Here is a 17,598-nt window from a genome sequence, read left to right as displayed (position 1 = left end):
GTATCTTACAAGCTCATCGGCCATGGCTCACTGACCCAGCCGCTCCGTGGCATGTGGGATCTTCCCGGACCGGGGCACGAACCCGTGTCCCCTGCATCGGCAGGCAGACTCTCAACCACTGCGCCACCAGGGAAGCCCTCATTTTAATTTTTATTTTCCTAATGACTGTTGAACATCTTTTCACGTGCTCATTTGCTATCCATGTGTTTTCTTTAATGAAATACCTATTCAAATCTTTTGCCCATTTGATAAAAAAAATTTGCTTTGTTTTCCTATTACTGAGTTTTGACAGTACTTTATATATTCTGGATATAAATCCTTTATCAGTTATGTGATCTGTAAATATTTTTCCTTTAATTTGTGGCTTTTCTTTTTATTCTTTGAGCAGTTATTTTCAAAGAGCAGAGGTTTTAATTTTGATGAAGTCTTAACCATGTTTTTATTTCATGGTTCACACATTGATGTTGTATCTAAGAAAAATTTGTCTCATCACAATGATTTTCTCCTAACTTAAAAATAAATGGTATCCAAGGTATTCCTGTATATAGAAAAGCTTACTGAAAATTATTTTTAAATGAGTATTCTTATTAAATTACAAATTCTAAAACCTAGTTCTTAAGTTTCTAAGGTCAATTATTTTATTTTACTTGTAGAAAAGATTGATAGTCACTTTTAAGGGACCTTTTGATTGAGTGTATAATCCCATTGTTCAAACTTTATTAATTAAAATCGTTTAACTGTTTCAAACTGCATTCATACAATTAAAAGTTAACTTCTCTGTGCTTCCACTGCAGGGGGCACAGGTTCAATCCCTGGTCAGGGGAACTAGGATCCCACATGCTGTGCGGTATGGCCAAAAAAAATCTTCCTGAGTACTTAAATAAGTCTCTAATTAATGAAAACTTGTAAGTATGCTAAGACTTAAGTTCTCTTATATGTTCCAGTGGTATTTCATACAAGCCTGAACTCATTTTATCAATTACATTATTTAAATTGGAATCACAAGGCAAATCAGTTATTCTAACTGACCTATTTCTCTTAAACTTTATAAACAGCTAAAATACCAAATATGTACAGATTCTTTAACTTAAAAAAAGACTAACATATGGGCTTGCTTCTCTTAAACTTTTATAAAATTCATTGTAAATCATCCCGGGTTAAAGATGCTTGTAATTTTGGGGATTGCTTTCTCAACTCATTATGATTTCTTAATGACCAGAGATGTCTTTAGCCAGGATGATGAGTGTGTCTTTGCCCCAGACTCGTGGCACACATAGAGCTCTATTTTATAGTTGCTTTGTTCTTGAAACAGAGTACTCTTATGGTCCTATTTCTTTAGAATCTATTTTAACATTCCTAATTTGTTAGTCTACCCCCAGATGGGTCATGATATCACTTGATTGGATTCAGTTAAACTGTTTACTGTTTCATTCTTTTTGGAATCATTTTTATGTGCTTCCTATTTGCGAGTGCCACAAATCCTTCAGGATTAAAATGACATCTGTTAGAATCCTTTTGTGTTTTTATCTGATTCTGTGGGCACAGTTTTAAGGTCATGACAACAATACCTATGTTAACCAAAAACATAATAATGATTCTGATTATGTAATATAATTATTCTTATTTGAAAGTCTTTCCAAAAGCATAGTTATCATGTACCCTACCACTTTCAAGGAAATAAAAGTGAATAATATGGTTATGTTTATTGTAAAGCAGGACCTTATTGACAGTAAAATAATGCCAGTCATATATCTACACTCCAAGTTATCTAGTACTGTGTCTAAAGGAAACAACTGAAGTAATAAACTCTTTAGAATTTTCATAACTGTTCCCTCATCTAATGGTTGAATTCAAGCTTTTAAATTTTTTTCTCCTTTTTCTTCCTTTTTGTTGCATCTCTCTTCCACTTCTGCATTTCTTTTGTTCCCTTCTCTTTCCTTTCAGATCTCCTGATCTGGAGAGCTATAGTAAAGGTGAATAAAAATAACAGAGAGAGAGATGATGATGATAGGCAATTACCAAACTTGGTAATTTATAAGGTAGACAATTTATAAGGTATAGGTATGTCGTTACTTGTTTGAATTTTAGAAAGCTGCTTTAACATTACATTGTCTTGAGATTGGGTGATTAGGGGGTTGAGGCAGTTTTTAAAAATCTTAAACCTCTTTTCTAGCAAAGTTATACATATAAAATGTCTAATCTCTTCTGTTAGCTAGATAATATTGCTTTTAAAAACAGATGTTCCATCTATGTTTTGGTGGTCTAACAAGTTCCAACCAGAGATGCATAGAGATCCTACACTAAGTAGGCAAAAAATGTTTTAAATAAAAATCAAAAGAGGATTAATAACATAAATCAGACCTGACTGAATCAAGAAATAGAGGTGTAATTAATAATCTTTGTAGACAGAACAATCAAGTGTGGAAAAAATTCTGTTGTGTTGAAGTTACTTTTACATTTTCATTTTCTTATAGGAAAAATTTATTTTAAAAACCAATCTCTTTAAAAATAAGTGAAAAACCAGTATCTTAAGATTTAACACTTTGTGTGTGTGAATGTAGCATTTGCTTTATAGTAGATAATCATAAGCATCTTACTGTGCCCATCACTTTTCTTTCTTTCTGCCCTCCTTCTTTCCCTCCCCCTTCCCTCCCTCCTTCCTCTCTTTCTCTTTTCCTTCTTTCTCCTTCATGTGCGGAAGTTATTCTCTTGCCTCTATAAGGAAACTCAAGTCCATAATTCTCTCCTTATTCTTTGATAGTAATAACTACAATCACGTTTCAAATACAATGTCAATTCCATAAATAAAAGTGCCTAGTCATACATTAAGCACCATTTCAGTCTTCATTCAAAACTAAAATGCTTCCCTTCCCCAGCTAGGATTAACAGTAAGTAGGAGGCAGTGTGGTTGGCTTCTCTTTTTATTGCTTACCTCTTCCATTTGCAAGTTGCTGTATTTGACTGCTTCAGGATTTAAACTGGTGGCAGGAAGAAAGGTAGAGAAGCAAACAATTGTTTACCTGACTCGTTATAACATGGCTTCACTGTCTTTGAGCTTGTTATATGCTTAAGGCTGACCCTTTTGTGTGTATGTTTTTGGGTTCTTCAGAGTCCTTCACTGGAACTATATACTTCCTGTGATGCTTCAAAAAATTTTTCCTCCCACTAGCCAACACCTAATTATTCTTCCTCCTCCTCCTCTTCTCCCTCCCCTCGTACTTCCTCTTCTTCCCCCTCCACCTCCCCTCACTTCCTCCTCCTTCTGGTTAGTACTGTGGGAACCTCAGGTGGTACTCTGGGGAGAATTTTTTTAACAGCTTTATTGAGATATACTTGACATACCATAAAATTTACCCTTTTAAAATATACCTTTAGGGGCTTCCCCGATGGCGCAGTGGTAGAGAGTCTGCCTGCCGATGCAGGGGATACGGGTTCGTGCCCCGGTCTGGGAGGATCCTACATGCCGCGGAGCGGCTGGGCCCGTGGGCCACGGCCGCTGAGCCTGCGCGTCTGGAGCCTGTGCTCTGCAACGGGAGAGGCCATAACAGTGAGAGGCCCGCATACCGCAAAAAAAACCCTTTAGAGCAGGGGTTCCCAACCCCTGGCCACGGTAGCGGTCCATGGCCTGTTAGGAAGCGGGCCACACAGCAGGAAGTGAGCAGCTGGGCAAGCGAGTGAAGCTCCATCTGTATTTACAGCCGCTCCCCATCGCTCTCATTACCACCTGAGATCCGCCTCCTGTCAGATCAGCGGCAGCGTTAGATTCTCATAGGAGCACAAACCCTACTGTGAACTGCACGTGTGAGGGATCTAGGTTGTGTGCTCTTTATGAGAATCTAATGCCTGATGAGCTGAGGGGGTAATGCTAGTGCTGGGGAGCAGCTGCAAATACAGATTATCATTAGCAGAGAGGTTTGACTGCACAGAAACCATAATAAATCAGTCACTTGAAGACTCGTATCAAAACCCTATCAGTGGGCTTCCCTGGTGGCGCAGTGGTTGAGAGTCTGCCTGCCGATGCAGGGGACACGGGTTCGTGCCCTGGTCCGGGAAGATCCCACATGCCGTGGAGCAGCTGGGCCTGTGAGCCATGGCCGCTGAGCCTGCAAGTCCGGAGCCTGTGCTCCGCAATGGGAGAGGCCACAACAGTGAGAGGCCCCGTGTACCGCAAAGGAACAAACAAACAAACAAAAGCCCTATCAGTGAGTGGCAAGTGACAATTAAGCTGCATCTTACAGAGTAGACTGGACATAAGCAACAGACTTCGGGTGTCACTGTCTCCCATCAGACCCCAGATGGGACCATCTAGTTGCAGGAAAACAAGCTCAGGGCTCCCACTGATTCTGCATTATGGTGAGTTGTATAATGATTTCATTATATATTACAGTATAATAATAGAGATAAAGTACACAATAAATGTAATGCACTTGAATCGTCCCGAACCACCCCCCACCCCCACCCCCGGTCCGTGGAAAACCTGTCTTCCACAAAACTGGTCCCTGGTGCCAAAAAGGTTGGGGACCACTGCTTTAGGGTTTTGCTACCATCACCACAATCTAAATTTGGGGACATTTTCACCTTCGGGGTGGGATTTCATTAACTCGAGGCTGTGTGGCCCAGCTCCTTGTCCACCTTACCCTCTGCCCCTGCCCAACCAGTGGAAGAGTAGCTAGCTCCCAATACAGCATGCTTCCTCACTGCAACTCTCTGTTTACCCTCTCCTCCCTTTGGCTACTGCCTCAGTGATGGTCAAAGACTTTAGATCCCTAAAGTATCAGACATGAGTCTGTGGTGTCCTCCCTAAATTCCAGGGAACATATACCAAGCACTCTAAGGCACCTTCCCACACCCCTCCTGCTTTGGAGGAGGCATGAAAATCAGTACAACTCTCTTCAAAGAAATTCTCCTGATGGAATTTTCTCCCTACTCTTTATACCCTGTGTGTAGGCTTTAGAGCTGTCTAACCGGTTCTCATCTCATTCATATTACTTCGGAAATTTGCTACAGAGTAGTCTTTCTCACAAGTCACTTTGGTATCTGATTGCTAATAGTATCTTCTGTTAAAACTTCCAATTTAACGTAGTGTTTTGTGTAGATTACTCAGATATCTTTCAGAAAGGAATGAAGCTTCTATTTTTTTTTTTAATTTAATAACTGGGCTATTACAGTGTTATCATTATAATAAAGTACATGAGAAACTTAGAGAGTTGGGGGGGGAGTGGTCTGAATAATAATCTCTTCTTGTACAAGCTAAATAAAAACCCCTTTGGCTTTTTCAAAGCAATATCTTATATCTTCCCTTTTAACTACCACATTCTGCATTTAAGTAGACACCCCTCAAGGCAGACTCTAAGAATAAAATGCTATAGTAAACATTTGAAAAGGAAAGTAACAGGACAAGCCTGGCCTCATTTGTAGAGCTGTAGTTGCTTTTTTTTTCCATCTGTGTTAAAGTACCATAAATGTAAATTAAAAGAAAATATTAGCTTTTCTTTTAATTAAATATTGTTAGCTGACTAAACAAAGTCAACTTTTATCTGAAGGAGATGTTTTTATAGGTTAATTTTAAAATTTAAGGAAGGATATAATTACAGAAAATAAGTATTTAATATTTTCTTCCCCTTCTAGTTTCTCTTCCAAACCCACTGCTTCTGTTGCATCGGCAGGCGGACCCCCAACCACTGCGCCACCAGGGAAGCCCAGATATACATTATTCTTAAATTAGTTTGGTTAGTGTAAAAATCTTAGTAATCACTACAAAGAGCAACTTTCTTTTCAAGGAGGGTCAATTTAGTAAAATTTATATAAGAGGATTTTGACTAGCTGCATTTCCCTCTTCCAAAATGTAAATAGGATTATTGAGCCCCATAGAAAGTCTTAATTTATCAATATATCACCTACTTAATTGACTGCTTTAAAAAAAAAAAAAAAACTGACCCTACAGAAATGTCACCACAGAGGCACCTTTCTGACTTTTTATTTTTTATTATTATTATTTAATAAATTTATTTATTTTTGGCTGCGTTGGGTCTTTGTTGCTGCACGCGGGCTTTCTCTAGTTGCGGGGGTGGGGCGGAGGCTACTCTTTGTTGCGGTGCACAGGCTTCTCATTGCGGTGGCTTCTCTTGTTGTGGAGCACGAGCTCTAGGGCGTGCAGGCTTCAGTAGTTTTGGCACACGGGCTCCGTAGTTGTGGCTTGCAGGCTTAGTTGCTCCGCGGCATGTGGGATCTTCCCAGACCAGGGCTTGAACCCGTGTCCCCCGCATTGGCAGGTGGATTCTTAACCACTGCGCCACCAGGGAAGTACCCTGACTTTTTATTAATTCAACTTCAATAACGTCTTAGATTACAAAGCATATTTACATGCATAACAGCTTTCTTTGTCATAGCCACCTCAAAATGGCATTATTGTTACTATTATTATTATTCCTGTGTCACAGATGGGAAATTGAAGTTCAGAGGTAAAATGACTTTCCCAGGGGCAAATGGTAAGTTGGCAGCAAAGCTGGGTCTAGAAATAGTTAATTTCATTCAGTGCAAAATTTATAGTTATAGTGTATATATTAGAAATGTAGAAATGAATTAGTGAATGGAAAAAATGTGTTCCATCTTATTCCCAACTTCTTCCACCATGGCTGTAGGGTCTCCTCTCTATTCTTTTTACCTAGGATGAATAGCATGAAACATGGAACTTCAGTCTGGCTGCTTTGATTTAATTACCTGCACTTTGGTGTCTCTGGTACCTGAGGTCTCTGTCTTCTCCCATGAAGTAGTCACCACCACTCTGGCTATTCTCCAGTTCTATCTCTGAAGTTGACCCTATTGGGCTAGGGCAAGTGGTTGTTTTGAGAGTTCTTTAACTCCTTTACCTTCTGTGACTTTAAGCTGTAGGACTATATTATATTTACATTGAAGGCCATATTGAGAACTCAGGTGGACAGGGACCTCATAGTCTCATTACTGATGCAGAACTTTCACTACTGCAAGTGCAGTAAAGTGGCTGATGTGTAGACCATCTGTTACCCTTGTTTCCTAGGTAATATGCATGTGACACTAGCTGAGGCCCTGGAGGTTCGGGGTGGACCACTGCAGGAGGAAGAGATATGGGCTGTATTAAATCAAAGTGCCGAAAGTCTTCAAGAATTATTCAGAAAAGGTAAGGCCTTTTGCGTGTGTGTGGGGAGGTGGGGGTAGCTGAAAAGCAGCTAGGGTGGCAGACTATAGAAAGGAATGCTTTCTCTTATCTCTTAGGGCTGAAAAAGCTCTGATCTTGTCTGCCTTCATTGGAACATCTTCTGTGTGTCTAATATTGTGCTAGGCCCTGAAAATATAATGGTGATCAAAAGCAAAAACGTTCCCTGTCTTTCTGGAGCTTACAGTCTAGCGTGGAAGATAGCTATTAATAAAAGATTTATGTAAACAAATGTAAAAAATGCAATCATGACAAGGGCTACCAGGGAGGGGAATCAGTTGACTCTGTGAGAACCCATAGTAGGAGGATTTGATCTGGTGAAGAGGACGGAAACAAAGTCTTCCCTGTCTAAATCTCCCCTGAGCTAAGACCTGAAAAAGAAGAGAAGTTAACCAGGTAAGAGGGAGGGAAAAACATTCCTGGCAGAGAGAATTATATGCACATCCCTGGGATAATGCAAACTGAATAACTAGTTTGATGCTTCCCTGCAAAGGTGGTTACGTGGTCCAAATGGTTGTGTAGCATTTTGGAGCTAGAAAAGTTAGAGAATCAGTCACCCTTTGGTTGTCTAAAAACATTTGCTATTATGCTGAAAAGCTCCACATGAAGATGGTGTTTGCTATTCACACCACATGTCCAACACCTATTTAGCGTAGTGAAGAAACCATGCTTCATCTAAAGGAAGAATTAAACTTTAAAATTGATTTGAATTAATTAATCAAGCACAATAAGCATGACAGAAATAGGGGAGGATTTGAGGGTAGTAAGAGTTCTCAAAGTGGGTCCTTCAGGCTTCCCTGGTGGCGCAGTGGTTGAGAGTCCGCCTGCCGATGCAGGGGACGCGGGTTCATGCCCTGGTCTGGGAAGATCCCACATGCTGCCGCGGAGCGGCTGGGCCTGTGAGCCATGGCCGCTGAGCCTGCACGTCCGGAGCCTGTGCTCCACAATGGGAGAGACCACTACAGTGAGAGGCCCGCGTACCGCAAAAAAAAGAAAAAAAAAAAAGTGGGTCCCTGGATGAGAAGCACCAGTATCACCTAAAACCTTGTTAGAAATGCAGACACTTAGGCCCACCCTAGACCCACTGAATAAGAAACCCTAGGAGTAGAGCAGCAATTTGTGTTTTAGCAAATCTTTAAGGATATTCTGATGCATTTTAAAGCTTGAGAACCATTATACAATTGAATTGCTGAAGACCAGGAGCCATGGGAACCTTTTGGAAGGTGTAGAGGTGACCACTGATGAAGCAAAGTCTAGAGCACAGGGGAAGAGTGGGAATAGATGGTAGTGTTTTGGTGTTGCTGCTGTTTTCTAATCCAGAGGGAGAAACCTAGATATTTGAAGATCTTTGATTAGAGTTAGGATTAATTTAAAGAAAACTTAGTCATTTTATCTAATGCCACTTAACTAAAATCTAGTTATTTTAAGTAGACCTTGTTGTTTTGTTTGCTTCATTTTAATTTTTCAGAGAATTTTCAGAAAGTATAGGCTCTCTGGAGTACAGAGCAGGTAACCATGCTGCAGAGGTGTTGTTGAAGGAAGGATATGTTGGTGGCATTATTACTCAGTTAATTAACAACAGTCAATATTTAAAAAGCATCTCCTTCTTGTGAGGTGTTGTGTGGAAGACGCCAGTAAGTAGAAGGTGTCACGGTTGCTTGCCCTTAAGGGATACACTCAGATCAGTCAGATACATATGAAAAGTTTACTACTTCAAAACAGTGTGCCAGGTGTGTGAGAGAAACAGTAAGTGCTAGGGATGTTCAGAGGAGGGAGAGATAATACCTTTTTTCATTATGCTAATAGCGAAGTCACTGCCCTTGCCATGACTCATAGAATATAAAGTGTTTCGCACACTGTGAGTACCTAAGTGTTTTCCTTCTTTCAAATTTTGTAATGTTAACAGAGATCAAATGTCTGAATGTTAAGTCCCTATCATTGAGATGGAATTATTGCATAACATATTGGCACATTACAATAAAGAGATTTCCTGGATGTGTTCATAAAATAATTGTGAGGCAGGTATATCTTAAACACTGTCCAGTGGGAGCTGGTTACCATAGACCTTCAGTCCAGTTCACAGCCTGACATCAGTAATATAGAGAGATTGAATCTGGCTTCTTTGGCAGTTGAGATTACCAACTATCGTGATTGCCAATTGGAAATTTCTATTTATTTGGAGGAAACTCAGGCTTATTTTATTTAGTTTACCTAAAATCTATGGTTTTTCATTCCTTTTATTTGATAGCACAATGTCTTTTTGCCACAAGTTCTTCTCCTGACTATTTTAACAAATAAATAAACAAATAAATAAAACAAATAAATAAATAAATAAAACAAATAAATAAAATAACTATTTTGTTTGCTTATTTTGTGGGTGAAAGGTGTTGGTCTTTGTTCTCTAGTACATACCCTTATGAATAACACTAGGAGTGTTATGGGGGAAACAGCAGGTAAAATACAGTGATTTTCTTTGTCTTTCTGTGTCTGTTACAAAAATCTTCTAGTTCTTATGGATGTTTTTTTTTCCCTTATCTTCTTGAACTTGTATGTTGTTCCTGTGTCTTTTTCAGTGCAAATTGACATTCCTATAAATAGAAGGCTGGAAGTAAGCATTTCTACTAGGGGATTATTGAGCACAGATCAAGAAAATTATCTATTTTTTCATCTTTTTGAGCCTCCTAGTAATTTAAGTCCTTTTTAAAGACAAAATTGTTGTGGTTAGTATTCATAGAATAATGATACCTAAGCATGACCTTGTTGAAAGACATCATTTTCAAATGAATTTCTCTTCAGAGAAGAAGAAAAGTAAAAGTTTAAAAAAATATGTTTCCAAACATTTAGATGATGGTGATGATGATACGTCATTCTCCTTTTGTTATAAGTTCCTTAGTGTTACTGTCTTGTGAATATTAAAACACGATTGGTGTGATTACTTTTTAGAATTTTTGAGATTTTTGTCGTGGTCTTGCACATGGTTTAGTTTTGTAATATTCTGTGGGAATTTGAAAAGAATGTGTCTTTTTTTCTATTTCTAAGGTATAACTTAAGCTTGTTAATGTTTGTGCTTTTAATTTTTTTTCTATATCCTTATTACTTTGTATACTTGCTCTGTCAGATTCTTAGGAATAGTTTAAATTTTTTACTATAATGATGTCTTTGTCTGTCTTCTTACTACTGTCATGTGTTTGTGCTATTTTATGACACGGCTAATGACTAATTTAAATGGACTGGATCTTCTATTACTATAAAGTAAGCCCTTCCCCCCACTTTTTAACTACTCATTGCCTTAAATTCTGTCCCCCTGCTCTTAATATTGCCACCTCTGCTTCCTTGCCATTTACCTAGTATATTTTTTATCCTTCCTTAATTTTCAAATCATCTGTATTGTAATTTAGATATCTCTTTTAAATAATAGATAGCTGGATTTTACTTTTTTGCCTCACTAAGATGGATATTCTTTAATTAGGGAATTAAACGTGGCCACTGAAATAAAAGTTCTGGAGGAATTTCATTAAGGGTCCTCTCATATCATGACTTCTAACTATATGTTTCTCAGTTCCTCTTATTAACTGATTGGGAAAGCGTAGCTGATGTCCAAAAATGTATACACACTTAAGATTTTAGCTTTTACATCGTGGATGAACTCATGCAGGGGCTCAGTGGTCCTGGATAATAAAAAAACAATGCTATTCTCACGTGCATTCTGGATAATCTTCAGAAATGAAATTATTGCTGCCTTGGAAAATTTAGCTTACAATTATATTAGTTGCCCAAAGCAGTGATTTCTTTTTGTAAGTTATGAAACTGTTGCTCTTGGCAGAAAACAGATCTTTTGACTCTGTGGGATTTTAAGGTATTAGAATGGTTGATTGGTTGTTGCTAAAATTGCCCCTTCATAACTAATCAGAGGAAAAGACCCAATCTTCCTTACTTAGGTAAGGATATAAATTTCATAAAAATCCCTTTATGTATACTCATTTCTGATTCCCTGTTTAATAAATCAAGCAATAGTTAATGAAATTAGTAAATTAAACAGTTAAAAAAATAATAAAGCATTTTGATAAATAGAAGTGCTAAAAAACAATCAAGATTCATTGTCAAAATAAAAACATTCAAAGAGTTACTAGCAAGTGGCCTTGGAAAATTGAGAAGACGTTGCATTTCTTAATGTTTTTGGAAAACAGATTCGTATAAGGTTGCAGAGAGCAGGGCATATAGAATCTGTATTTTATTATAGATACTTGCTTATTCTATGCATGAGTGAAAAAAACAAATTACTACAGATAGCTGGGTAAATATCAAATAAACTTCTCTGCTCTTCCCTCCTTGAAAAGTGTTTAAAAATTAGAATTTGTAGATACCTGTTTAAGAAAACAATCTTACTAGAGAATGAATGATCTATTATTTTAATCAGCAAAATTGAATGAAAGAGTAAGTTCTTTTTTTGTTTTGTAGAATTGCTTTCATTGAATAAATACTTTCAGGGAAATTCCCTTGCTACTGAAAGGAAAATATATATAAGAAATATATAACCTCAGAACCCCACACACACATATGTTTTCATTTATGGAATCAAACTCCTCGAGCTGGAAAGATCTTAATCCATTTCACCGAACTAATCATTTTTAGAGATAAGGAAACAAGGCCCAACTTAAGTGACTTATAAGAATTAATGTTAGCAGAGCAGAAATAATATAACTTTTTAAAGTCATGAGCAGTACCTTTTTAGAGCTATAGAATCACTTTATATATACAGGACAATAAAGTTTTAAAATTGATTGCTCTCCTATGAGCATAGCAACAAGATGTTTAAAAAACCAGTATCAGGTGACGAAAGTGACATTGCTTCAGATTCTACACATATTAAGAGTAATAAGGGAAAATTGTGAACAAAGTTCTTGAAAAAATTCAACCATTTACATGGACACTTTAAAAGACACAAACTACCAAAGCTCATTCAAGAAAAAATAGAGTACCTAAATGGCCCTATATCTACTAAGATGATTGAATATATATTTTTTAATGTGCCACAAAGAAAACTTCAGGCCCATATTGCTTCACTAGGGAATTTTGAAATTTTAAGGAAGAAATAATAACAATACTATACCAAACATTTGAAGAAAATTGAAGAGGAGGAAATATTTCCCAACTCTTTCGGTGAAGCTAAAATTACTGTAATATTAAAACCAGACAAAGACACTAGAGAAGATAAAACAATAAATCAATATACTTTATGCACATAGTTGCAAAAATTCTTAACAAAATTTTAACAAATCGAGTCTAACAGTATATAAAAACTATAATACATCATGATCAAGTAGACCTCAGGAATACAAGATTGGTTTAACATTCAGAAATCAATCATTATAATTCACCATATTTACATGATTTGCAAATATTTTTTTCCCACCTGTGACTTCTCCTTTCATTCTCCTAATAATGTGTTAAGAGCAGTAGATGTTTTAAACTCTGATGAAGACTACTTTATCATTTTTTATTTTATAAACCATTCATTCAATATCATATCTAAGAAATCTTTGTAGCTCAGGGTTACAATGATTGTCTCCTATGCTTTCTTCTAGAACTTTTACACATTTAAGGAATCAATTTTTTTTTTCTGTATCTACTGAAATGAACATATGGTTTTGCTTCTTTAGTATGTAATAAAAAAATAAAGAAATAAAGAAGTAAAAGCAAAAATAAACAAATGGGGCCTAATCAAATAATTATAAGCTTTTGCACAGCAAAGGAAACCATAAACAAAGTGAAAAGACAACCTACAGACTGAGAGAAAATATTTGCAAAAGATGTGACCAACAATGGCTTAATTTCCAAAATGTACAAACAGCTTATACAGCTCAATATCAAAAAAACAGACAACCCAATCAAAAAATGGGCAGAAGACCTAAATAGACATTTCTCCAAAGAAGACATACAGATAGCCAACAGACACATGAAAAGATGCTCAACATTGCTAATTATTAGAGAAATGCAAATCAAAACTACAATGAGGTACCACCTCACACCGGTCAGAATGACCATCATCAAAAACTCTGTAAATAACAAATGCTGGAAAGGGTGTGGAGAGCAGGGAACCCTCTACACTGTTGGTGGGAATGTAAATTGGTACAGTCACTATGGAAAACAGTATGGAGGTTCCTTAAAAAACTAAAAAGAGAGTTGTCATATAATCCAGCAATCCTACTCCTAAGCATATGTCTGGAGAAAACTCTAATTCAAAAAGATACATGCACTCCAATGTTCGTTGCAGCATTATTTACAATAGCCAAGACATGGAAGCAACCTAAATGTCCTTGGACAGAGTAATAGATAAAGAAGATGTGGTACATATAAACAATGGAATATTACTCAGCTATAAAAAAGAATGAAATAATGCCATTTACAGCTACATGGATGGATCTAGAGATTATCATACTAAGTGAAGTAAGTCAGAAAGAGAAAGACAAATACCATATGATATCACTTATATGTGGAATCTAAAATATGACACAAACCTATCTACAAAACAGAACAGACTCACAGACATAGAGAACAGACTTGTAGTTGCCAAAGGGGAGGGTTGGATGGGGAGTTTGGGACTAGCAGATGCCAACTATTATATATAGAATGGATAAACAAGGTCCTACTGTATAGCACAGGGAACTGTCTTGTAATAAACCATATATATATGGTATGTGGTACCCCAGAAACTAACATAACATTGTAAATCAACTATACTTCATTAAAAAATAAATAAAATAAAATACAATAAATTTAAAATTCAGTTCCTCACTTATCTTAGCCATATTTCAAGTTCTTTCTTAAAAGCCATATGTGGCTAGTGGCTACTAAAATGTTCAGTTAGAATTTACTGTCCTAAACTGTGGTTCAAGAAAAACATCAGTTTTGGATGAAAAATACATATTCAGTGTATTTACCATCAACAAACCCTTATTGAGGAAATTACTGAAAGATGTATTTCTGGAAGAAGGAAATTTAACTCAGAAGGAAGAAGAAACCTTCAAAAAGGAATGAAAGCAAAAGAATTAGTCATCTTGATGGTAAATCTAAATAAGCATTGGCTGTATAAAATATTGATAATAATGATGTCAAATTTAAAATTATAAATAAAATAATAAGACTTAGACTGGGATAGATGACAGGAGTAAAACAATTTAAGGGTTTGATTCTATTCATGAGAATGGTAGGTTTCTTGACTTTAGAATTTGCGTAGTCAAATATCCTTAAAGTTTGTAATAGTAATCAGAAAACAAAAAGAGAGAAAATGTAAAACTTCCAATCTGGTGGAACCAAAGGAGAGTAAGTAACTCAATGCACGAAAAAGGAGACAAAGCACTGAACTTCAAATTGACTTACTGGTTGTTTTGTTTTGTTTTAAACCTTTATAAGAAATATGGAAAGTTTTTGTGGATTAAAACCTTTTGAGTAAATCTTTGTATAGTCTATGCAGCTTTTAAAGACCAAATCCTAACTAGTCTCTTTATATTAATTCCTAATTATTTACAATAGTAATTTTTTTGATTAACAGGGTGTATTAGTTGTCTTCAACATGCTACATCTTGCCCTGCCTACATAAGGCCGGAATTAACAGGTCCTTCAAGTTAAATGTGTTTGAGCCAGGTAAAGTTACCCCATATGTTCCCTGGAAACAAACTATAAAACATGAAATTAATTTAATATCTAACATTCTTAAAATGAATAATGTGGGTTGTTTAACAAGTGTATGAAGCACTTGTAGTAAACCACCCCTCCCCTACAACTTGCGGACTCTCAACCACCGCGCCACCAGGGAAGCCCTGTCTACCGTGTTTTGATGTGAAATTCTTTTGGCTCTAGATGTGACAAATAGGCCATTTTATAAATTTAAAGATTCATAACGTTTCGAGGGGAAAGTAGCTACAGGTCATGCTCTCTAGCCCCATCTTTGCTGACAAATGTAATTTTACTGTATTTATTGTTTTAATTTAATACAGGAATTTTTTAAAATGAGATATAATATATATAGTAAAGAGCATTATTAATTGTACTGCCTGATAAATTTTATAAATGTACACACTCATATAACCACTGCCTAGATCATTTCTAACACCTGGGAAGGCTTCTCTCCTGCTTCCTCCTAATCAATTCTTGGTTACCAAGAATAATCATTATTATGAGATATCACATAAATAAGTTTTTAAACAATCTTTAAACATCGTATAAATAGAATCATACAATGTGAACTCTTTTGTGTCTGACTTCTTTTTTTTTTTTTCTGCGGTACGCGGGCCTCTCACTGTTGTGATCTCTCCGGTTGCGGAGCACAGGCTCTGGACGTGCAGGCCCAGTGGCCATGGCTCACGGGCCCAGCCGCTCCGCGGCATGTGGGATCCTCCCAGACCGGGGCACGAACCTGTGTCCCCTGCATCGGCAGGCGGACTTGCAACCACTGTGCCACCAGGGAAGCCCTGTCTGACTTCTTTTATTCAACATTCTGACCGAGATTTTTCCATATTATGTAACTCAGCTTTTTAAAGAAAACGTTTTGCAATTCTCATGTTTCTTTTCTCAAATATAGAAGTTAGAAGGGGGCTTTATGCTTTGTATCATTTAGTAATAAGTTAAGATTTTTCTTAGGGTGATGTGTGTCAGTCATGGTTAACATTTTTACAAGAAATATATCGTTATATTTCTTTTTGAAAAATAGAATAGTTTACCATTCAAATAAGCCCCCTCCCTCCTTTTCCCTTTGAGAAGGAAAATTTCTTTAAAATGTAAAATAGGAGGATGGTAATCTGAAGAGCAGCAGAGAATAGCATTAGTGAGCACAAAAATGTTTTTCATAAGCAGCTACAGATCATGGTTATGTGGAAGCATGTCATCATAAATCAAGCCATTTTCTTTCTGGAATACTATTTCCTTCCTCTGCAAACTGAAAATATACACTAATCTTCATTGACCTTTGCATCTAGTTCCTCAAAAATGAAATAAATGACAGTCACCCTTGATATTATTGGTTTTTCAGTCTTTGTATAAATTCCAGGTCCTTCAACGTAAAGAGAAGTTGGTGAGTTCACTTTTAAAATTTTGTTTTCTTTTTTTCCCCAGCTTTATGCAGGTAGCAAGGGTGGAAGAAGATCTCCTTTAACCTGAAACTTTTCTGTACTGGGTGGGGGGAACCCCAAACCCGCTGCTTTATAAAGGGCCTTTACTATAAAAGTTATTTCTATTGCTAATTACCTCAGTTGTAATTTATTTTGTCTGGCAAACTATAATGTGGCAGTTGTGTGATCTACAGGGGCTGTCATGAAGTTGTTAAGTGGCAACAGAAATGCCAGTGCTTTAAGAAGCTTAGCACTTGGTTCCAAGATTGCTTAGACAAAATTGTTAAACTAGCAATAAAATCAAGTTTTTAAATAGACTTTACCATTCAAGATTAACATTTTTGCAACTGCGTGAATGGAATGCTCAGATAAGATATGATTTGTGCATTTTAAGAAAGAAACCACCTTCAAGCAAATTTGTCTATTGGAAGTCTACAGCCTAAAATATGATAGACGTAAGAAACAGTTTTGCTCTCAAAGTTTAGGCCCTCCTTGGGGAAATAAAAAATTGGTATTAATCCCAGGATGTTTTCTGCATACTGGTTGTATGCTTAATACCACATTGACATATCAGGGTAGAAGAGATCAAAGGTGCTCACCTCAAAGTTTGAAGAGATACAATGTAGATATTCATTGGATTTAAGAAAGTGTCAGAAAAGAAGCAAAGTGCATTGGAAGTTCATTTGCAGTTTGCTTTCCTTTGGGAACAAGATAGAAAAAAAACCAAATAAAGATAATTTTATCAGCTGCATAAGGGAATTCATTTCTAAATGCGTAGTCAATGATATCCTCAGTTTGGTGCCATTTATTCAGCTTCCCTCTTATAGAGAAAAGCTGTTTAGGTCTCCCTTCTAGTCTAAAATTATTTCTGGTAGTCATTCTGCCTTTCTAATACAAAATGACTTTATTATAATTTGATAAAATAGTTTCTTGTAACACTTTCCGGCTTACCATATCTCTTATTAAATGCCTCATTCATGGCTTTATAAAGTGAAAAAAATTTTTTGAGCTTTAAGGAAGGATTTAAAGCCATACATATTCCATCTCATGATATCCTTGGTATTAGTTAATTGACATAGAGATGGAGCAAGTACAAGGTCAAGACGCAACTTAATTGAGCTATGATACTATTTTATTGCCCCTGATAAGGGCATTGGTTCCTGTTTGTGTGTCGGGTAGATTGGTGTGCCCATCTGAATCCCCAGGAAGCTTTTTTTTTTTAAATATGCAATTTGATAAGTCTTTCTTTAATTAATTAATTTAATTAATTTGACTGTGCTGGGTCTTCATTGCTGCACT

At 36.6% G+C, this 17,598-nt stretch overlaps 1 protein-coding gene across 12 annotated transcripts in view; it reads left to right on the top strand.

Moving 5' to 3' along the window:
- Positions 1-17,598, top strand: part of PTPN13 (protein tyrosine phosphatase non-receptor type 13) — a 226,571-nt gene that overhangs the window by 50,702 nt on the left and 158,271 nt on the right. For all 12 annotated transcript variants that reach the window (XM_024764184.1, XM_024764183.1, XM_024764181.1 and 9 more), the window contains exon 2: positions 7,037-7,156. In XM_024764184.1, coding sequence (XP_024619952.1) covers positions 7,042-7,156 — 115 coding nt within the window. In that variant the 5' untranslated portion in view covers positions 7,037-7,041. The remainder of the gene's footprint in view (positions 1-7,036; positions 7,157-17,598) is intronic.

This window comes from Neophocaena asiaeorientalis, unplaced genomic scaffold, assembly GCF_003031525.2.
Source record: "Neophocaena asiaeorientalis asiaeorientalis breed wild unplaced genomic scaffold, Neophocaena_asiaeorientalis_V1.1 scaffold296, whole genome shotgun sequence".
Classification (NCBI taxonomy): domain Eukaryota; kingdom Metazoa; phylum Chordata; class Mammalia; order Artiodactyla; family Phocoenidae; genus Neophocaena; species Neophocaena asiaeorientalis.
This window is presented reverse-complemented; position numbering and strand designations above follow the sequence as displayed.